Here is a 23,302-nt window from a genome sequence, read left to right on the forward strand (position 1 = left end):
GGCAAAAGCTCATCAGGAAGCCCAAACACAGAGTATGACCTGTCACCAAGAATACTGAAGGACTGAGATCACCCACCAGACAACAATACCCTAACTGAGCTGAAAATGTGTTGCTGGAAAAGCGCAGCAGGTCAGGCAGCATCCAAGGAGCAGGAGAATCGACGTTTCGGGCATGAGCCCTTCTTCAGGAATGAGGAAAGTGTGCCAAGCAGGCTAAGATAAAAGGTAGGGAGGAAAGATTTGGGGGAGGGGCGATGGAGATGCGATAGGTGGAAGGAGGTTAAGGTGAGGGTGATAGGCCGGAGTGGGGGTGGGGGCGGAGAGGTCAGGAAGATGATTGCAGGTTAGGAAGGTGGTGCTGAGTTCGAGGTGGAAGGAGGTTAAGGTGAGGGTGATAGGATGGAAGGACCTATCACATTTCCAAAGCCCCTCCCCCAAGTCCCTCCGCCCTACCTTTTATCTTAGCCTGCTTGGCACACTTTCCTCATTCCTGAAGAAGGGCTCAATGCCGAAATGTCGATTCTCCTGCTCCTTGGATGCTGCCTGACCTGCTGCGCTTTTCCAGCAACACATTTTCAGCTCTGATCTCCAGCATCTGCAGTCCTCACTTTCTCCAACAATACCCTAACAGCAATGTTGTGAAATTTGAAAGGGATCAGAAAAGATTTACAAGGATATTGCCAGATCTGGAAGGTTTGAGCTACAGGGAGAGGCTGAATAGGCTGGGATTATTTTCCATTGAGCATCAGAGGCAGAGGGGTGACCTTACAGAACATAGAACATTACAGTTCTTTGTTCTTTGGCCCTCGATGTTGTGCCAACCTGTGGAACCAACCTGAAGCCCCCCTATTGTACACTATTCCATTATCATCCATGTTTGTCCGATGACGACTGAAATGCACTTAAAGTTGGCGAGTCTACTACTGTTACAGGCAGGGTGTTCCGCGCCCCTCTGACATTTATATAGAGGTAAATAAAATTATGAGGGGTATAGATGGGATAAATATTCAGGACTTTTCCTGAGGTGGGGGAGTCTAAAACTAAAGGGCATAGGTTTAAGGTGAGAGGGGAAAGATTTAGATTAGATTAGATTACTTAGATTACTTACAGTGTGGAAACAGGCCCTTCGGCCCAACAAGTCCATACCGACCCGCCGAAGCGCAACCCACCCATACCCCTACATTTACCCCTAACACTACGGGCAATTTAGCATGGCCAATTCACCTGACCCGCACATCTTTGGACTGTGGGAGGAAACCAGAGCACCCGGAGGAAACCCACGCAGACACGGGGAGAACGTGCAAACTCCACAGTCAGTCGCTTGAGTCGGGAATTGAACCCGGGTCTCAGGCGCTGTGAGGCAGCAGTGCTAACCACTGTGCCACCGTGCCGCCCACTAAAAGGGACCTAAGGGGCAACTTTTCCATGCAGAGGGTAGGGCATGTATGGAATACGCTGCCAGAGGAATTGGAGACGGCTGGTACAATTACAACATTTAAAAGGCATCTAGATGGGTATATGAATAGAAAGGATTTGGAGAGATATGGGGTAGGTGCTGGCAAATGGGACTAGATTAATTTGGAATATCTGGTTAACATGGACAAGTTGGACCAAAGAGTCTGTTTCTGTGCTGTACATCTCTGTGACTCTATGATATGTCATCACCCTCAGGAGGAGCTGGGGAAGGGGACAAAATAGAAGCAGAGTAACATTGAAAATTGGAACAGGTGGAGACCAGGACAGTGTTTATACCGACAGAGAAATTCCCAGTGGCGAGTATTTGAAAATCACCCAGTCATACAATCTTGCAAAAACTGGTGGAGATGCGGATGCTGCAAATCACAAACAAAAACAGGAATTGCTGGAAAAGCTCAGCAGGTCTGGCAGCATCTGTGGAGAGAAGTTGGTTAACGCTTCAATTTTGAGGAAGGAGCACTCGACCCGAAAGAGTAACTCTGATCTCTCTCCACAAATGCTGCCAGACCTGCTGAGCTTTTCAGGCAATTCCTGTTTTTCTACACCAATCTCGCACCCTGATTTTAAAAATGTGACACACATGTCGTGATCCTTATTACAAACTAAGAGGCTTGCAATTTTGAGACACCAGAGAAAATACAAATTCTTCATAATACAAACAATAAAAATTATCTGTACCAAACTGGAGTAAAGGATCATCAGTGGATGGTGGTTTCATATATTCTTCACTCTCCCAAGGGACGTGGCCCACTATGGATTGGAAAGATTCTGCAGAGGGATTCTGTGAAAAGGAACAAACGGTGGCGATCATTCTCCAATAAAAGCAACATACCACAGAGGCTGAAAATCTGAAACATACACAGAGAATGCCGGAGAAATTCAGAGAGTCTGGCAGTGTACATGGAGAGAGAAACAGAGTTAACGTTTTGTGTTAACATCTTTCTGCAGATGCTGCATGACCTGCTAAACTCCATCAGAATTCTCGGTTTGTAGCCATTATTCTCTTCTCATCACTGTACATGTTAACTGCAATTAAACCGTCTCAGTTCAATCCAATCTCACTCAGTTCAAAGCAAGTTATTGCCCTCCTTATTTAATTTCAATCAGCACAGCATTCTCATCCAAAAGGATGAGATGAAGGAATAGATGTATTTCCAAGTTGCAATGCCTTTCCAAGAAATTTATGATTTTATCACATTTACACACGGAAACAGGCTCTTCGGCCCAACTCATAGCTGATATACAGATATCAAGATGGAATATAAACCAGATTGACAATGGTCAGAGAACTGAAGAGGTGGCACCATTTTTTTGTTGCATAGATTTAAGCCAACACTTGTGTTTTAAAATATAAAAGATTGTTTTGTGAAGCTGGCTCTGTCAAGATGTGCAGTTTTTAATTTTGCTTGCAATATTAAGTTGGCAGTGCCATGTAGGTAAATCATGGTATCGATAGGTCTCTGTAAGTTACTGAAATTGATTGACCAGTAGAAAGTTGGAAGAATGGGACCTCCTCCAAAGACAATGCCCACAATCCCCCCCCCCCCGTGCCAGTCTAGTCACTGTGGTACTGCTTGGGAAGGTGCGTCCCCAGACAGTGTGTTCATTCTTGGGTAAAGAAACAAAACCACTGACAGCCATTATTCATGATGACAAATTATAATGCAATTATATTTGCTACAAATGTGCAGGTATACAAACAAACCTCTTTGAACACCATAAAGCAATTGTTGGATGGTTTCTACAGAACAGATGTACCCACAGTCACTCCTATTCTACAAAACTTCCTGATGCAAGCATTATGTGCATTCCTCTATTATGTTTCCTTAATAGTTAGCGCCAAACATTGCCAGCTTATCTCTGCCAGGTTTCACACAGTGATATCAGTGACATTAAATATTAGAATTGTTTGGAGTGAATTACAGAATGATTAATACAACTCGGAATTTAAAGTAGACTGCAGTAGAAAGATTCATAAATTGCCTGCATCCATCTCCAGTTCCTGCACAGTGTTCAATGGAAATTTTATCCACATTGACTATTGTTTTCCTGGAGTTAAAGGCTTTTAATATCACCTTGCACACTGTGAGAAGACCACAAGAGTTTGATTACTAGATTGAAAAAACAAAGAAAATACTTTTCAGACACATCAAAACTTACTGTGATTCTAATGAAATTGACAAGCTTGATGAACCCATAACAATCGAGACCTGAAAAAGATACTTCCTGTTACCATCAAAATACACAATTGACAAAATATTCAGGTTCTTAAAAAATTATAGATTTAATACTTAATTGTTTTCCAATTTTAAAAAAAAGCAGTTTGAATGTGGAAGACACAATGACCCTAAGGTTTCAGTGTTGTGTTTCAACTGAGAAAAGACCTACCATGCTCGTGAACTATTTGGGTAATATCAAACTGGTGGTCCACTCTACAGTGAGAAAAAGTATCTTCAGTTGAACTGAATAACCTGTTTACAAAGAAAAAAATTCCAATTACCTTCAATGTTTTTAGTTTTAATAAATATAGTGATGAATGCATTAATGGAATTAATATCACTGAATCTCCCACTATCAACATTCTGGGGTTACTGCTGACCATAAACTGAATTGAACCAGCCACATAAATATTGTGATTATCAGAGCAGGAACCAAAGCCTGTTCACCATCCACAAGGCACAAGTCAGGAGTGGAATGGAATATTCACCAATGGATTGGATAAGTGCAGCTCCAATAGCACTCGAGAAGTTCAACATTGTCCAGGATGATGGAATCAGCTCGGGTGGCAAAGACCATGGGTTTGGAAGGTGATATTGAAATATCCTTGCTGAATTATTGCAGTGCATCTAGCAAACGGTTCACACTGCTGCCAGTGCATTGGTGATGAGGGGATTGAATGTTGAAGTCTGTGGATTATGAGGCAATCAAGTGGGTTGCTGTATTCTAGATAGTGCTTGGGTGCTTCACTGTTGAGACTGTGTTCATCCAAGAAAGTGGTGAAATGGAACTAAGGGTCAAACCAGTAACAAGGGTACTTAGGAGCTGTAGTTCAGGGTTCTCTTAAGGTCAACATGCAGGTTCAGTGGGCAGTTAAGAAGGCAATGCAATGTTAGCATTCATTTCAAGAGGGCTAGAATACAAGAGCAGAAATATACTGCTGAGGCTAGAAAGGCTCTGGTCAGACCACATTTGGAATACTGCAAGCAGTTTTGGGGCCATCTCTAAGGAAGGATCTGCTGGCGTTATGGGGGTTCCAGAGGAGGTCTACAATAATGATCCCGGGAATGAAGGGCTTGTCATATGAGCAGCGGTTGAGGATTCTGGGTCTGTACTTGTGGGGTTTAGAAAGATATGGGAGGATCGGATTGAAACTTACAGAATGCTGGGAGGCCTGAATTGATTGGACATGAGGAAGACGTTTCCACCAATAGGAGGGGCAAGTACCTGAGGCCAAAGCCTCAGAGTAAAGGGACCTCCCTTTAGTACTGAAATGAGGAGGAATTTCTTCAGCCAGAGGGTGGCGAATCTGTGGAAGTCATTTCCACAACCAACTGTGGAGGCCAAGTCACCGACTGCATTTCAGATAGAGATAGATCAGTAAGGGGGTCAAAGGTCATAGGGAAAAGGCAGGAGAATTCTGTTCCTATATCTGGTTTTACATTTGCCTTCACATAAAGCCAGATTGATTCAGTCATGCAAGAGCAAGAAACAAGAAATCATTTGAAAAAGAATTGATTGCTCCTCTGGAGGCAGAGGTGCATTAGGATGTTTCCAGACAGATGAACCAAGATGGCTGAAATCACCTCCTTCATGCATTGTTATTCTGCTTTAAGCAGCAGCAGGGCCATAGGACTTGGAACAGAGAGCGACTGTTCATCATGTTGACAGTGCCAACACCAGTCTACAAGCAATTCATTATCTTCCCTGGGAATTGTTATCAGTTTTTATTTGGTATGTCATTCCCAAGGTGTTTTATGATCAGTCAGATTCTTGAAGCATATTTGGAAAGCTATCAAATAAAGTCCAGAATCTGCAAAGAGACATACATTTTCGGTCACAGAAAATCCGTAGAGTCTGAAAACGGCATCTTCTGGTTCATTTGTAGACACAGTGCTGCCAAAAACTTTCAAATGAGAAATAAATAGCTTGCGTCTCTCTATCTTTCAGATTTTGATGGGCTTGTATCATCTGCTCACAAAATATTATTTCCCTGAGGAGTTATGAAGGGTCAGATTCTACTAATGCACAACTTCCAATAGCATTTCTGCTGTGAACCAGTTCTTGACTCGACATCCTTCAGCTCAAAAGAATCTTTTGCCAGAACACAGCTGAGGTAAGGGCACTGAAGCAATGGAGTCCCATCCTGTCAGACAACAAGAAGAGTGGAAAAGAAAGACTTAACTGAAAAACAAACAGGAGAACAGAGAAGTAGGAATTTTTAAAATTTAAATTTGGCAGATTTTAAACAAAAAAAATTGCTGAATCAGCTGACAATTTGAAGGAGCACTGAGCCACAACTGGAATAGCTAACTTTCAGTGGCACAGCACAACTGGTAGACATCAACCCTTAGATTAGATTCCCTACAGCATGTAAACAGGCCCTTCAGCCCAACAAGTCCACACCGACCCGCCGAAGCACAACACACCCAGACCCATTCCCCTACATTCACCCCTCCACCTAACACTACGGGCAATTTAGCATGGCCAATTCACCTAACTTGCACATTTTTGGATTATGAGAGGAAACTGGAGCACCCGGAGGAAACCCACACAGACACGGAGAGGATGTGCAAATTCCACACAGAGAGTCACCTGAGGCGGAAATTGAACCCAGGTCTCTAGCGCTGTGAGGCAGCAGTGCTAACCACTGTGCCACCGTGCTGCCCACTGTTGTGGGTCGCCTCCTACACAGATCAAAGGAGGACTACAGTATGCAGGTTAACTGGGTGTTTATTCAAATAACCTTGAAGAGATAGATAGATGGATAGACAGAAAGAGGCTAAACAGTGGAACCGGGGTGTCATTGTGTATGTATCACAAAAAGTTGGTTTGCAGGTGCAGCAGGTAATTGAGAAGGCAAATGGAATATTGTCCTTCATTGTTAGGGGGATGGGGTTTTAAAACAGGGAAGTAATGCTGCAGCTGTATAGGATGCTGATGAGGCCACACATGGGGCACTATGCACAGTTTCGCTCTCCTTTATTTCAGAAAGGATGCACTCACAGTGTAGGAGTGCAGAAGAGGTTCACTAGGTTAATTCTGGAGTTGAAAGGGTCAGTTTTTAAGGAGTGGTTGAGTGGACTGGAACTATACTCATTGGAATTTAGAAAAATGAGGGGGATCTTATAGATACATATAAAATTATGAAGAGAATAGATAAGATAGAAACAGGGAGGTTGTTTCCAATGGCTGGTGAAACTAGAACTAGGGCCATAGCCTCAAAATAAGAGGGAGCAGAGTTAGAACTGAGTTGAGGAAGAACCTCTTCACCCAAAGGGTTGTGGATCTGTAGAATTCCCTGCCCAGTGAAGCAGTTGAGGCTACGTCACTGAATGGTTTTAAAACAAAGATTAACAGATTTTTGAATAGTAAAGGGATTAAGGGTTATGGTGAGAGGGTGAGTAGGTGGAGTTGAGTCCACAAAAAGGTCAAACATGATCTTATTGAATGGCGAAGCAGGCTCAAGGGGCCAGATGGCCTACTCCTGCTCCTAGTTCTTATGTTCTAACTCTGTCCCACCTCTATCCAATACATACTGAAAACCAAATCGGCTTTCATCCATTTTGTAATACAAAACTCCTACATTAGTTCCAAGAATGAAACATAAACAAACAGAAACCTTCCATCTTCAGTCTTTTTCATATCCCTTCAACAGGAAGCTGGTTGTCTTCCTGTACAAACTCTTCCTGGGAGTCTGCTCCCAAAGCTGATACTGGCATTAAGAAGTGCAAGAACACTTAGGGTATTCAAGGCTCATGCTTGTTAAAAATGTGTCTTCCAATACCACCTGGCAAACTCTCATCTCAGTCGTGCTATAACTACTTTGTATGAAACCTTAAAATTCCCACTTCAACCGCAATTACACCATTATGAGGACACTGACTAGTTTTTTTATTTACGAGTCTAAATACCTGTAACCGATTTAATTTTGCCCATAAAAATACAACAGTTCATACTGTCAGTCCACAGAGTATTGGGATAGACAGCAAACACTGAAACAAAGCTAACGCCAGAATCCTTCAAGTCAGACAGAAACCTTCAGATATTGATATACAAATGTGGAATTTGGGAACATAGGTAGGCCATTCAGCCCTTTGAATCTGCTACACCATTCAAAATGATCATGGCTGATCTGTTTGTGCTTGCAATTCAACAATCCTCCATTTGCTCAATAATCTTTGACTCCCCTGCCTAACAAGAATCTATCCAATTCTGGCCAATTCAGTGACCCTACCTCTTTAGAGACTTCCAAACGTCACACAACTCACAGAGAGAAAACGGTTTTCCTCGTGTCTTCATTTTGAAATAGCGTCCCTTAATCCTGCATCACACACTCAATGGGAAACACCCATCCCACATCGACCCTGTCCAGACCATTCAGGATCCTAACAACTTTGCCCCTCCCTCTTCTAAACTCCAGTCGAAGCAAGCCTAACCTGCCCAACTTATCATAAGACAACCCACTCAGTTCAGGTATCAATCTAGTCAATGAAACAGAAATACTGCGGATGCTGGAAATCTGAAACAAATACAGAGAACAGTGGAGAAACTCAGCAGGTCTGGCAGCACCTGCACAGACAGAAACTGAAGCAAGGTCAGCAACAAGATGTCGACAATATCCAGGCTTGGGCTGGCAAATGCCAAGTAACATTCGCACTACACAAATACCAGGCCATGACCATCACCAATAAGGGACAATCTAAACACTGCCCCTTGATATTCAATGGTATTACTCAGGCTGAGACGCTTTTCATTGACACATAGAAGGTTCAAAGGTGAATTTACAGAAGTTTATAAAATCATGAAGTGTATAGATAAGGCGAATGGCAGGTGCCTCTCCCCGAGGGTGAGGGATTTCAAGACGAAGGGACATATTTTTAAATTAACAGGAAAGGGATTTTATAAAGACATGTGGGGCATTTTTTCTTTTACACTGAGAGTGGTTTGTGTGTGGAATGTACTTCCAGAGGAAGTAGTGAATACGGGTAGAGTTACAACATTTAAAAGACATTAAGATAAATATTTGGAGGAATATGGGCCGAGTGCAGGCAGGTGGAATGAGTTTAATTTGGCTGGCATGGACTGTTTGGACCGAAGGGTCTGTTTCTGTGCTGTATAACACTATGTTTCCATGACTCATGTCTATCAGAGAGAAAACACAGTTTCCTCATCTCAGTTTCAAATAGGCATCTGCCAATTTTTGGACAATGAACTCTCTTTCTAAATTCTTCCACAAGTGGAAACATCCTTTCCACATTTCCCTCCGTATAGACCCCTCAGGATTTTATTTATTTCAAAAGTCACCTCAAATTCTTCTAAGTATCTGCATTTAACAGCCTAGTCTGTCCACCCTTTCCTTACAAAACAACTTGACCAATCCAAGTTTCAGTCTGCTAAGGCCAAAACCCTCTTACTTCTCCAAGGAATAGAGGCGCTAACTTTCCATTCAATCCAAGTAATACGTAGGTGGACAACCATTTGAAATGCCACAACAATCAAGGCTATGGGTCGAATGCTCATAAATGGGATTAGTGCAGATAAGTTGATATAGACGTGATGGGTAGAAGACCCTCTTCTGTGCTGAATGGGTTTATGACTCTATCTGATCAGCCAGTAGTTCAGCAAAGTGTTAACATAATTTTAAAAAAGTAACGGCATCACTAAACCAGCTCAACTACCTTTTTACGATCTGACCTACTCAACCACTTTGTTATGAAGAATTGGGGTGTACTGTACCTTTAGGAGAATTAAAGGCAGTAGAACTACCTGACAGAACCACTGTTCTGAAAAAAAGATACAATGTAACATGTACTCCAACTACTGAGGTAGCTAGGGTAGCTGGTTCCTGGAAACAAAACAGATTTGAATTAAGCCAAATAGTTTAAATTATACCCCAAAAAATACCAAACTCCAATCCAGTTTGAATTTAGTACATTGACAATCTTAAAAGCCAATGACAAAATCCAATGCTTTGGGGCGGGGGGGGTGGGTATAAGACCAGGGAAAATTGAACAGTTGAGGGGAGAACTGCCAAGCCAATGACATCTGCAAACTGTCCAGAAAAATAGCTCTCTTAAAAGATACCTTTATTGATCAGTAACCGGTGAAACGGTATCCCCAAGGAGAAGAAAAGACTGAAATACAGAGAAGATTGAAAGCTGCCTGGTTTTTAGATAAGAAGTTTTTGTTTGTACATCTTAATCAGGGGGTTTTATCAGTCTAGTCTTGTAGTGGGGAAAGTAAAAGATAGGTTAGAGGAAGGAATTACAAATAGTTGTTAGTTAATCATTCTCTGTTATACTTTAAGAAATAAAGTTGTTAATTTTTACTTTAAAAATAGTCCTTCGCCTCTCGAACTTTCACAGAATACTGCACGGGGTAAATGTTCTGTGTCGCACATTTACATTAAGCAGGAGAGTTTAGCCTGTGTCATAACAACTTTGAAACATATAATCTAGATCTGGAAACATTTGGAACATTTTGTGACAATGCAATTTTACCCCAATCCATGAGTGACATAAATATTTGAAGATTTTTTGACATAAAGTGATTTTTATTTTTATTTTTAAAGCAGAAAGCTAAAAGCACCTTTCACAAAACAGGCAACAAATTTGTTCTTGTCCTTTGGTCTGCTCTTCTTCATCCCAGTCACACCATTCCTCATCATCCATCTCTGACAATTCAGGCATCTCGTCGGTAACATCTTCTCTGTCTATCAGGGGAAAAGAAAACGAGTCAAAATCTATCAAAAAGACAATAAATGTTTCTGTGTTAAACTGAGATAGAGCATAAATCTCACACACACACACAAATAAAACTAGTCATAATGTCCACAAAACATCACTCCATCGAGTTGCAACATACAACTACACCAATTTATATGGCGCCTTACAGCTGAACAATTTCATAAGAAATGTCACAAGTGTATGATCGGTGACCCAGAAAAAGTAAGGAGATATTGGCAGAGGTTACTAAAACCTCGTCAAAAGGGTAGACTTTGAAGCCAGTCATAAAACTGGAATAAGGCTTAAGGAGATCATTCCATGATTTAAGGTCTGGACAGCCAAAGGTACTTTAACTACAGGAAAGTGAAGAGAATGGGTGGTGTGCAGAGACCAGAGCTAGAGGAATGTGGTGTTCTCAGTGGTATGGATGGACTCTAGGTGCTGACAGAGATGGAGGGAGGAGAAAAAGACTATACAGTAAACAGAAGAGGTGTCACTGAGCTGGAAGGTTCATGTTCAGACGTTTCGTCACCATACTAGGTAACATCTTCAGTGAGCCTCCGGACAAAGCATTGCTGGTGATTCTTGCTTTCTATTTATATGTTGGGGTTTCTTTGGGTTAGTGATGTAATTTCCTGTAATGATGTCATTTCCCATGGTGATGTTATTTCCTGTTCTTTTTCTCAGGCGGTGGTAAATCCAGTCCAAGTCAATGTGTTTGTTGATAGAGTTCAGTTGGAGTGCCATGCTTCGAGGAATTCTCGTGTCTCTCTGTTTGGCTTGTCCAGAAGAGGTGTATTGACAGAAACACACAAGATCCTGAGGGGTCCTGACAGGCTGGAAGTGCTTCATCCTACAGAAGATTCAAAACTTAGGGGCCTTCGTTTAAAAACAAGAGTTACCTGTTTAAAACTGGCATTTCCCACGGCTAATCCACCGAGCCGTACACTATGAACAATTTAACATGGCCCATTCACCAAGTCAACACATTTTTGGCCTGTGGGAGGAAACTGGAGCACCTAGAGGAAACACATGCAGACATGGGGAGAATATGCAAACTCCACATAGATAGTCATCTGAGGCTAGAATCAAACCTGGGTCCATGGCTCTGTGAGGCAGCAGTGATAACCACTGAGCCACTGAGCTGCACACGATGCCAAGGCTTCATAGATACATAAGAAACAGGAGCAGGAATAGGTAAATGAATTGAATTACAAGGACTAAATGCACAAACTTAGTTCCCTCGAATATAGAAGACTGATGGGGTGACCTCACCATGTTGTTACAAATTTGTAAAGATTTGGTGGGGTGAATATTGGGGCATGGCAGACAACTCCAAGACTGAGGTTCTAGGACACGGGTTTAAATCCCATCACGCTAACTGGTCAACAAAGAAGACCATAACACACTCATGGATTGTCAGGAGAATGCATCTGGTTCACTAACATCATTTAGGGAAGGTAATGTGCCATATTTACCTGGCCTGTCCTACATGTGACTTCAGACTCTCAGCAATGTGATTGACTCTTAAAAGCCCTCTGGGCAATTAGGGATAGGCAACCAATACTGGCCTCCTTAATGACGCTAAAAGCTAAAGATGGGCAGGTTAGATAGATTGGCTATGCTAAACTGACCATAGTTTCCAAGGATGTGTAGACTAGGTTGATTAGCCATAAAAAAAAGGAAAGTTTACAGGGATAGGGTAGTGGGAGTAGGTCTGAGTGTGGACTCAATGGACCAAATGGCCTGCTTCCACATTGTAGGGGTTCTAAAAAAAAAGACATAAAAGACATGAGCTCAAACCAATGCAAGGTCCTTTCCAGACTAAGATTGGAAGGTTGGTGGTCATTACAGGAGATAGATAAACACTTAGAACAAACTTCAGAGCAGAAAAAGACATGAGTGAGCCAGATGGGCTTTTGCAAAAATCACCAGTTGTTGCTATGGTCATCATTACTGAGTCTAGCTTCACATTCCAGTCGCTTTTATGAGCTAAAATTTAAACTCCACCGGTTACCACGGTGAGAAATGTACCAGTGTCCCCAGAACACAGACCTGGGTATCTGGATTACCAGCACAGTACCATTACCATGCCATCAGTGGTAGCTTTATCATGTGTATTATGTCCCTAAATATTATTTGTTTCCAGCCTGTTGACCAACATACAACTTAAAAAATCCACACCTTCAGAATAATCTTTATTTCAAATGGACTTTACAACTGAAGCTGAACAAAGAGTTTTGCCACGGTGGGGAACCTGCGGCATTCTAGGCCATTGTGTGTGGCCTTTTGAATGAATCCACATTTTGCAGCATGCACGAAAAATGCTTTCTTGCTTTTCAACCACTTATTGCTGTGAATCTACATTCTCCTACTAACCAAAATCAAGACGCTCTTAAGGTCACAAATGACGGATACCCATCTAGAGGATCAGCTAAAACTGCAGACCTGCATGCTGCAACCAAACATTCAAATGCTTTCCTACAAAAAGCAGTCACAACAAAGTCATTAAAAGGTTAGTTAACTTTAGAATTAACAGTTTTTTAAAATTAGTTAGTACATAGTAGTTAGATTTTTACAAAATAATGTGAATTTTGAAGAATATATAATTGAAGTTTCTTGGATGCGGCCTTATTAGATTACAACTAACATAATGCGGCCTTCCAACATGAAAAGATTTCCCACCTCTGAGCTTAGCAGTAAAACAACAACACACTCTGATCTCTATCCTGGCTGCTACACCAACCAAAGATTCATTGTTGCTCCATAACAGCAGAGTATTCTTTTCTTACGCTGCTGTGTGACAATCCTGCTACAGATCCCCCACTGCTTCCCAATCCATTCCATCGGTGTTATTACACAGGCTGGAGGAGGCAGCCCTCTTTATTGATGTCCTTGAAATTAGAACTAACAAACACCAGCTTCCAGCTGGAATGCTCTCTGCCTTTCTAAGGACCATGCAATTTTAAGAGGCCTTCCACTTAAATGTCTGAAGGCACCTTCCACAAACCCAGCCTCAGGATTTCCCAAATACTCAACGGCACATTACCCAGTCTGTCTCCAAAACTGAAAGGATAGGTTAAAGGCAGTTCCTCAGTGCGACAGAACACAGAAAGGTGTGTTCCACAAGGATTGATGAGGGACCATTATTGCTCCTGATTTATGTGAATGGTTTAGGTTGAAGAATGAGCAGCCCAATATCAACATTTGCAATGACACCAAATGGTGGTTTTGGGGAGAGTAAAGCTGGACGGGACGTGGATGGTGTAGCCAATAAAGAGGAATACTACATCAAAACATGAGAAGCTACTACCCGAGCAAAATGGGTGTTTTGTTTTCTTTACAAACGTTGCAGCTTGACAGGACATTGGTTAGGCCAATATTGTGAAGATTGTGTTCAATTCTGATCTCCCTCCTATAGGAAGGATGTGGTGAAAAGGTTCAGAAAAGATTTACAAGAATGTTGCCAGAGTTGGAGGATTTGAGCTATAGGGAAAGGCTGAACAGGCTGGGGCTGTTTTCCCTGGAGCATCAGAGGCCGAGAGGTGACCTTTTAGAGGTTTATAAAATTATGAGGGGCATGGATAGGGTAAATGGACAAACTCCTGTCCCTTGGGTGGGTGGGGGGGGGGGGGGGGGGGAGTCCAGAACTAAAGGGCATAGGTTTAGGGTGAGAGGGGAAAGATTTAAAAGAGGCCTAAAGGGGCAACCTTTTCACTCAGAGGGTGGTACGAGTATGGAATGAGCTGCAAGAGGAAGTAGTGGAGGCTGGTACAGTTGCAACATTTAAAAGCCAGCTGGGTGGTTATGTGAATAGGAAGGGTTTAGAGGGATATGGGCCAAGTGCTGGCAAATGGGACAAGATTAGGTTAGGATATCTGCTTAGCATGGACAAGTTGGAGCAATGGATCTGTTTCTGTGCTGTACGACTATGACTATTTGTGGAATGTCAGCATTACAGGTGGCCAGCATTTATTGCCCACCCATCCTTAACGAACAGATATTTCAATATAGATAACCAGCCGGCAGTGGTCATCCTGCACTTTCCTAGCTGATTACTGACAAGGTCACAGGTAGAGAATTAACCTGGACAGATGTCAGGTCGACCAAGATTCCATGACCTCAGTCAAATGACATCTTAAAGTTCAAGTTCTAAATCTTGTTTTCAAATCTCTGCCATTGCCTCACCCCTTGCTATCTCATATCTCCTCCAGTTCCACAATCCTCAGATACTTTCACTCTCCTAATAATCAGATCACCAACTGCTCCTCAATCAAGTCTGATGAAGAGTCATCTAGACTCACAATAAATTACTTACAGTGTGGAAACAGGGCCTTTGGCCCAACAAGTCGGCCCAACAAGTCCACACCGACCCGCCGAAGCGCAACCCACCCATACCACTATATTCACCCCTTACCTAACACTATGGGCAATTTAGCATGGCCAATTCACCTGACCCGCACATCTTTGGACTGTGGGAGGAAACCGGAGCACCCGGAGGAAACCCACGCAGACACAGGGAGAACGTGCAAACTCCACACAGTCAGTCGCCTGAGTCGGGAATTGAACCTGGGTCTCAGGCGCTGTGAGGCAGCAGGGCTAACCACTGTGCCACCGTGCCGCCCACAATATGTAGCTTGCTGTCTCTCCACAAATGCTGCCTGACCCAAAATTTGTTGTTTTCAGTATACTCCAAGGTATTGGGCCTGGACTTCCCTCAGCAAAACTCTATTTACCTCCCCGCACCTTACCTTAACATTCCCACCCTCGTCAACCAAGTTCCTGGTCACCTGACCTCATGGCTCCTTTATGACTCCATGTCATCCTTAGATAATACTCCAGTCAAGTCCTGGGACATTTCATTATGCCTGAGGTGCTACATAAATTGTAGTCCCTGACTCTTTCATCCTTAGCTACAATAGTTCAACAGCATTCGGTCCACACGATCTCACTCTTTACAGTAAATTTTACCTGCCTTGTTGAGTCTACTCTGATTCACTCTCCAGACCAGAATGTCATTCATGTAAATCCAAAACTCAGAGACCCAATACATCTCCCCAGTATCTATCCTCCACCCCTTACTACATGCTTCCACTCATTAGCACTCCCCACCACAAATATTACTCCTCTATTACCCATACACAAATTTTGCCCAACAGCCTAAAGCTAACTATAAATTGGTATTTCCTCGGTGTTTAAACTTTACAAATGAACACACACCTCTTTTGACTTGGAACAAAATTGGTCAAAATCTGGGTCTCTCTCCCTCTGTCCCCGTGCTCCCAAAACTCTCATTCCTAAATCCCTGCAGTTACTGGTCAGACTTCTCTCAGAAAGATCAGCTCACCCAGTCAGCCCCATGATGGGGGGGGGCAAGGAATTAAGCTGAAAATGTGTTGCTGGTTAAAGCACAGCAGATCAGGCAGCATCCAAGGAATAGGAAATTCGACGTTTCGGGCATAAGCCCTTCATAAGGAATTAACCCGACCCTCTACTCATTTAAAACCAGTCACCTTCAGTGGCTGCGATCTTGCAGAAAGCAGACCTTTTAATGCACCCGGAATGTTTTACCTGAAAGAAATATAAAACTGATGTTTACGCCCTGCGTCTGACACAACAACTTAAAATTAGCCCACTGAGTGCAGAACTGACCCAGCTACCAGCGTAAATCCCCTGCCAGACTCAGTAGCAGCGATACAGCGCCCGCTACAATGTTACAATTTATGTTACTCTTCATACATTAATGTCTCACCCACGTGGGTTTACCTTCACTCTCAGCCATGTTCAAGCTGCCGGGTCCATATGAAGTGTAATCAACACCCCCCAACCTATCCCATCCGCTTCCAGGTCAATGGGATGGCTTAGTTCGAGCAAATAGGAAGTATTTCTGCAGATTTGCAACGAGCCCGTTCAACACAACTTGCGTTCACGAGCTTTTGCTTTTAGTATTCAGTGCGATGCGTGTCCCGCATTAGATCTGGATATCGATCTTTAATTACAACACTTCATGGTGTCTAATTAAAACCTCACCCCGACATAAACAGTATTTTATAGGTAGCTCCATCTGGTGCTGTTAGTGAGAATTGACAATGTTTAAATAATGTGTTCAAACCAAGAAGGGGCAGTTGCAGCGCCAAGACGAATTATATGCACTGTCTTGCCATGCATAAGTAAGAAACGCCTTGGGTTTGTTCTGCAGTATAAACATTTTATTATAAGGTATAGAACATTACAGCGTAGTACAGGCCCTTCATGTTGTGTCGACCTGTGAAACTACCTAATCTAAACTATTCCATTCTCGTGCATATGTTTATCTGATGACCATTGAAATGCCCTGAAAGTTGGTGAGTCTACTGGTGCAGGCAGTGCGTTCCACACCCTACTACTCTGAGTAAAGAAACTACCTCTGACATCTGTCCTATATCTATGACTCCTCAATCTAACACCATGTCCTCTCATGCTAGCCATCGCCATCCAAGGAAAATGTCTCTCACTGTCCACCCCAACCCTTTGATTATTTTATATGTTTCAATTAAGTCACCTCTCAACCTTCTTGAACAAAAACAGCCTCAAGTCCCTCAGCCTCTCCTCATAAGATCTTTCCCTGGCCCCCACCCCATATCAGGCAACATCCTGGTAAATCGCCTCTGAACAATTTCCAAAGCTTCCACATCCTTCCAGTAATGCAGTGACCAGAACTGTACACAATACTCCAAGTTTTTTTATTTCAAAAATATACTCTATTCATAAAATATTTTGATAATCTGTACAATTGGTCATACCATACATAAACATAAACATTCCGTTTCTTGGTATACAGAGACAGAGTAATCAGTCATATATATCAGTCTGTACGATTACCATCCACATATTTAGCTGGGGGGTCAGCAGAGCCCCCTTACTGCATCGGCCCCTGTGCTTAGGCAGGCAGACGTTGCACGGTGGTCTTTCCCCACCGCGCCTTGGCGGCAGCTGCCCCAAGCTTCAGCGCATCCCTCAACACGTAGTCCTGGACCTTGGAATGTGCCAGTCTGCAACACTCAGTCGGGGTCAACTCCTCCAGCTGGAAGATCAACAGGTTTCAGACCGCCCAGAGAGCGTCCTTCACCAAGTTGATGATCCTCCAGGCACAGTTGATGTTCGTCTCGGTGTGCGTCCTGGGGGACAGAGTCCCACGTCATGGCACTGCTCGGAACGAACCTCTGCAAACACCACTGCATTCCTCTCCAGACTTCTTCTGCGTAGGCACATTCCAGAAGGAGGTGTGTGACAATCTCGTCCCCCCCGCAGCCGCTTCGAGGACAGTGTGCGATGCGACTGAGAGTCCGGGCGTGCATAAAGGATCTCACAGGCAGAGCCCTTCTCACCACCATGCTTTGGTGCTTGTTGGAAAGTTCTGGCGATGAGGCATTCTGCCAAATGGCTTTGACAGTCTGCTCAGGGAACTGTTAGATAGGATCCGCCCTCTTCTTTTCCCGAAGGGTCTCAAGGACACTACGTGCTGACCACTTCCTGATGGACTTGTGGTCAAAGGTGTTTTTCTTCATAAACTTCTCCACGAAGGACAGGAGATATGTAACGGTCCAACTACTCGGAGCGTTCCGCGGCAGTGAGGCCAGGCCCATCCTTCGCAACACCGGGGACAGGTAGAACCTCAGTACGTAGTGACACTTGGTGTTTGCGTACCGGGGAACCACACACGGCTTGATGCAGCCACACACAAATGTGCCATCAGGTGAGGGTGGCATTGGGTGTATTTTTCCCCCATTGCCCAGATCTTTATACATCGAGTCTCTTTGGACCCGGTTCATCTTTGGTCTCCATATAAATGGGAAGATGGCCCGGGTGACTGCAGCGGCACAGGTTCTGGGAATTGGCCAGACCAGCAATGACAGTGCCTCACACCTGATGACCAGGTTTTTTCCCGTGATGGAGAGCGACCGTAACTCCCATCTGCCCAGTTTCTGCCTCACTTTGCTGATACTCTCCTCCCAAGACTTGGCGCACGCCCCAGCCCCCCCCGAACCAAATACCCAGCACCTTCAGGTGGTCGGTCCTGACGGTGAAGGGATCGAGGATTGGTCGGCCCAGTTCCCGAAGAGCATGGCCTCGCTCTTGCCTTGGCTTACCTTGGCCCCCGAGGCCCGTTCGAACTGGTCACATGAGTCTGTGTACGGACTGCGGATCCGAGCAGAAAACGGCGACGTCATCCATGTACAGGAAGGCTTTAACCTGCAGGCCCCCGTTGCCAGGAATAGTCACCCCTCTCAGCCTCGCATCCTTCCTGATGGACTCGGCAAATGGCTCTATGCAGCACACAAACAAGGCAGGAGAGAGGGGGCAGCCCTGCCTGACTCCAGATCTGACTGGGAAGCTAACTGATTCCCACCCATTGATTGAGACTGCACTGACAATGTTGGTGTAGAGCAGTCTGATCCAATTGCAGATTCCCTCCCCAAAGCCCATTTTGGAGAGAACATCTCTCATATACCTGTGTGATATCCTGTTAAAGGCTTTCTCCTGGTCCAGGCTGATGAGGCAGGTGTCCAACCCTCTGTCCTGCACATAGGCGATTGTATCCCTGAGGAGTGCGAGACTCTCAGTGATCTTCCTGCCTGGTACAGCACAGGTTTGGTCAGGGTGAATCACTGGCCCCAGAGCAGACCTGACCCGGTTGGCGATTACCTTTGACAGAATTTTGTAATCCGCATTCAACAGTGAGATTGGTCTCCAATTTCTGAGTTCCTCCCTCTCCCCCTTCCGCTTGTAGATGAGGGTGACGATGCCTTTCCTCATGGATTCACTCATGGTACCTGCCAGAAGCATACTGACATACACCTCCAGCAGGTCCGGGCCAATCAAGTCCCACAGAGCGGAATAGAGCTCGACCGGTAAGCCAATGCTTCCGGGAGTTTTATTCTTTTCGAAGGACTCGAGGGCATTGGTCAGCTCGTCCAGAGATAGCGGCTGGTGGCTGATCCAGCCTCTCCTGTGTTCTGTCATCTAAGACCTCCATGATAGAGGACAGGAACGACTGGGAGGCCGCGCTGTTGGTCGGCTTCGCGTCATACAGGCTGGCATAGAAGGATTTGCTGATCCTCATGGCGTCAGCCTGAGATGACGTTATCGAGCCATCTTCTTCCTTCAGGCTGCTGAGCACGGAGCTCTCTTTGTGCACCTTCTGGAAGAAGAAACGTGAGCACGTCTCGTCCTGCTCCACCGAGCGGACCCTGGACCAGAAGATTATCTTGGAGGCCTCCGAGGCAAAGAGCGAGGATTGCTGGCCCTTCACCTCCTGGAGGTCCTCCATGACATCGGCCCCCAACGTCTGCAGCAGGAGCAGGTTCTGCATACTTTCCTTGAGCTGGGACAGTTTTCCCCGCCTCTCTCTCGTCTCCTGAACACCTTTGAGGATGAAGAATCTCTTGATGTTTCCTGTTACTGTTTCCCACCAGTCCACTAGGGACTCAAAGAAGGGCATTGCAGTTCTCCAACCTGCGTAGTCCCTCTTGAGCTCCTCAATGTTACCCGGGGTCAACAGCTTTGTGTTCAACTTCCACGTTCCCTTGCCCGCCCGCTGCTCGTCCTGTAGGTGACAGTCAGCCAGCAGGAGGCAGTGGTCAGAGAAGAACACCAGCTTGATGTCGGTGGATCTGACCGAGAGCGTTCAGGACACAAACAGGTAATCCGTCCTTGAGTGGATAGACCCGTCTGCCCATGACCATGTGTATCTACGCTGCGCTCCATCTGCAGGGGTGCTGAAGACATCGTGCAGCTTGGCATCTTTTACCGTGTCCGTCAGGGCCCTGGACGTGGCGTCCAGTTTACTGTCCCCCCCCACCGGATCGTCCATCTGCATCAATGATACAGTTGAAGTCTCCGGCCAGAATGACCGGCCTGGACGTAGCCAGCAACAGGGGAAGCTGCTGCAGGACGGCCAACCAGTCACTCTTGCCCACTGTGGTGTACACATTAATCAGTCTCAGGGGACCATTTCTGTACATGACGTAGGTGATGAGGAAGCGCCCGCCCACCACCTCCTTAACCTCAGAGATGGTGAAGTTGCCTCCTCACAACTGGATACCCAGGGCGGAGGCGCGGCTATCGTTGCCCCCCGACCAAACTGACGGCCCATGGGCCCACAAGCTCGACCATCTCCTGTAGCTGCTGAGGTGCGGTATCCCACACTCCTGCAGAAAGAGGACGTCGGCTTTAACACTGGCCAGGAAGGCCATCATAGAAACACATCACATAGCCAATTTGATGTTAGCACATTGATGCTGGCAATTCTTATCCCCATTTTAACAGTTTACGAGGTTACCAGTGTCCATTTGATGCTGGTCTTGCCCCTCCGGGGAGCTGTGTGCATCCCTGTGGTGACGGCAAACTGCTGGACCCTCCCAGGGCTGAGGTAGCTGTCCGGCTCCACGCTGGAGCCATTTCCCCACTCTGGTGTCTTCGGGTTGGGCCCAGGGTCCGCACCGTCCAGTTCTCCATCTGACAGCGGGGCTGTCACAGGACCGCTGCTCCCAGATACCTGGAGCTGTGGGCCGGTGGGTACCTCTTGGTTCTCACCGGGTTGGGGGAGGCCTTTACCCATCCCGACAGAGGGATCGTCTTTTCCTGCTTGGGCGGTGCTGCCCTCCTTTCTCCCCACGGCGCTCTGTCTCTTCCTCTGGTGACAACCCTCCTTGCGCCCGTCCTCACCGTCGGAAGAGCTGCCTGTATCCTCGTCATGTAGGTGTCGCTTCCCCCTTTGCTGGGTGGCTTTGGGGGCCTGGAGAGGTTTCCTCTTCCTGCTTTTGACAGTAATCCAATCCTCTGCCTCCTTTGATCCCTCCTCTTCCATTTCCTCCGTCTGTCTTGAAGGAGCTTGGATCGGCTGCTGCATCTCCCCGCTGTCTGCTGTCTGCTCCACTACAGCCTGCCCTTCCTTCTGGGTGCCACCAGACACCGGTCCCATGCTGTTTTGTGGTACTTTGCTGGTCTTAGGCGGTCCATGGCTCATGTTGCCACCTCCGGCCATCTGTGCATAGGTGGCGGCTCCTCATCTTGGGCAGGCTTTATACATGTGGCCCGCCTCTCCGCACAGATTACAGTTTTTAGCCTCTTTACATTCCTTGGTCGGGTGGCCTTCCTGCTTACACAATGCTGCAAGTATATTTTTGCAAAAAAAAGTGAAGATATATCTTCAGGTAATCAAGTTTTGAAAGAGCAAGCAATTTCAATTTCTGAAAACCACATCTGGATGCAAGTGTACAACAAAAAAAAGTTATAATTGTGGATTACTCCATCTGCTGGACTAAACAAAATAAAAGGGCTAATGTAAAAGTGTGTTTCCAATTTTGTCGGTTGCTCTGAGATTGCAGGTTTTTTTAATTCAGTTGTCCTAGTCACAACTCAGCACTCTCACAAGGGATGAATGCAGATTTCTCCAGCTTTCTCATTTCCCCTCCCCCAACCTTTTCTCAGTCCCAACCCTCAGACTCAGCACCGCCTTCTCGACCTGCAATCTTCTTCCTGACCTCTCCGTCCCACCCCCTCTCCGGCCTATCACCCTCACCTTAACCTCCTTCCACCTATCGTATTCCCAACGCCCCTTCCCCAAGTCCCTCCTCCCTACCTTTTATCTTAGCCTGCTTGGCACACCCTCCTCATTCCTGAAGAAGGGCTTATGCCCGAAATGTTGATTCTCCTGCTCCTTGGATGCTGCCTGACCTGCTGCGCTTTTCCAGCAACACATTTTTAAGCTCTGATCTCCAGCATCTGCAGCCTCACTTTCTCCTACTCTCCAATCACAACAAATACTGTTCACTCATTTTCAGAACAGAACGCTCATGTTTCATGTTCAATATCATCTTCATTCAGGTTCCACTTTTTAAATGTTTGATGAACATTTGGATTATGTACAAAAATTTTTGAAGTGTTTTGTACAAGAGTTTCTTCTAAGTTCAAGGAAGCAAATAATTGATAAAAACACTCAGTATCGAAGGGTATCAAAGTATAAAAATTAAAGCATTTCTACAACCGGTTCCTGTAGGAAATGGGTGGAAGAAGTAGGCCATTCAACCCATCAGGCTTGTGGCACCATTCAACTTGATTGTGGTCTGTCCATACCTCACCATTTCCTTGCCCTTTTGATGTCTCCAATACCTAGAAATCTAATGTCTTATTCTTTCACCAGATGTGGGCTTTGGTGTTAAAGCCAATATTTGTCCCGTATCCCTAATCGCCCTCTGAGTGTAGGTCTGGAGTCACGTGTAGGCCAGATCTGGTAATGGACCAGATTTTTTTTTTGACACTTTTTCGCCAGCAGCAACAAAACCAGTCTTCAGTTCCAAAACTGAATTCAAATTCCATCAGCTGCCATAGTGGGATTTGAACCTTTGCTTCTGGGATTGCTAGTCCAATGATATTATCACAACATCACTGTCTCCCTTTTATTAATCTATATCTTCAACATTCTCACTGATTGTGCTTCCACAGCTCTTTGGAATAGAGATTTACCTTTGAGTGAAGAAATTCCTCTTCATCTCAGTCTTAAATGGCTTATCTGTAAATCTTGAGACTGTGTTCTCTGATTCTAGTTCCCCAGTCCCAGCCAGGGAAAGCATTCTTATTGTATCTACCCTGTATAAATGTTCTAAGTTTTACTGGGATAACCTCTCATTCTTCTAAACTCTAGTGCAGAACTTCCCAAACCCTTTCCCACTATGAAGCTGTTTTGAGGCTTGAAACTTGTAGTGACCCCTCTGTCAGGACTAAGAGAGTAGAGTCTATCAGAAAATGAGCACAGCTTTATTAACTCCATGAGAGGTCCACAAAGGACTATTACTTGCTCAGAGTTCATACCCCAAACTTCAGCTCACGATCCCATTTGG

General features: G+C 45.0%; 1 protein-coding gene across 4 annotated transcripts in view; it reads right to left on the reverse strand.

Moving 5' to 3' along the window:
- prmt3 (protein arginine methyltransferase 3) overlaps positions 1-16,257 on the reverse strand; it is a 196,713-nt gene extending 180,456 nt beyond the window's left edge. Inside the window, exons 1-5 of one of the 4 annotated variants that reach the window (XM_060838615.1) lie at positions 16,188-16,257; positions 10,285-10,408; positions 3,865-3,947; positions 3,637-3,686; positions 2,155-2,257 (exon numbers count right to left, since the gene is read on the reverse strand). In XM_060838615.1, the coding sequence (XP_060694598.1) occupies positions 2,155-2,257; positions 3,637-3,686; positions 3,865-3,947; positions 10,285-10,408; positions 16,188-16,203 (376 nt within the window). In that variant the 5' untranslated portion in view covers positions 16,204-16,257. Of the gene's footprint in view, positions 1-2,154; positions 2,258-3,636; positions 3,687-3,864; positions 3,948-10,284; positions 10,409-16,173 lie in introns of all 4 variants that reach the window. The other 3 variants (XM_060838616.1, XM_060838617.1, XM_060838618.1) reach the window with 3 other exon arrangements.
- Positions 16,258-23,302: the final 7,045 nt, after the last annotated feature.

Source organism: Hemiscyllium ocellatum, chromosome 18 (assembly GCF_020745735.1).
Source record: "Hemiscyllium ocellatum isolate sHemOce1 chromosome 18, sHemOce1.pat.X.cur, whole genome shotgun sequence".
NCBI lineage: Eukaryota > Metazoa > Chordata > Chondrichthyes > Orectolobiformes > Hemiscylliidae > Hemiscyllium > Hemiscyllium ocellatum.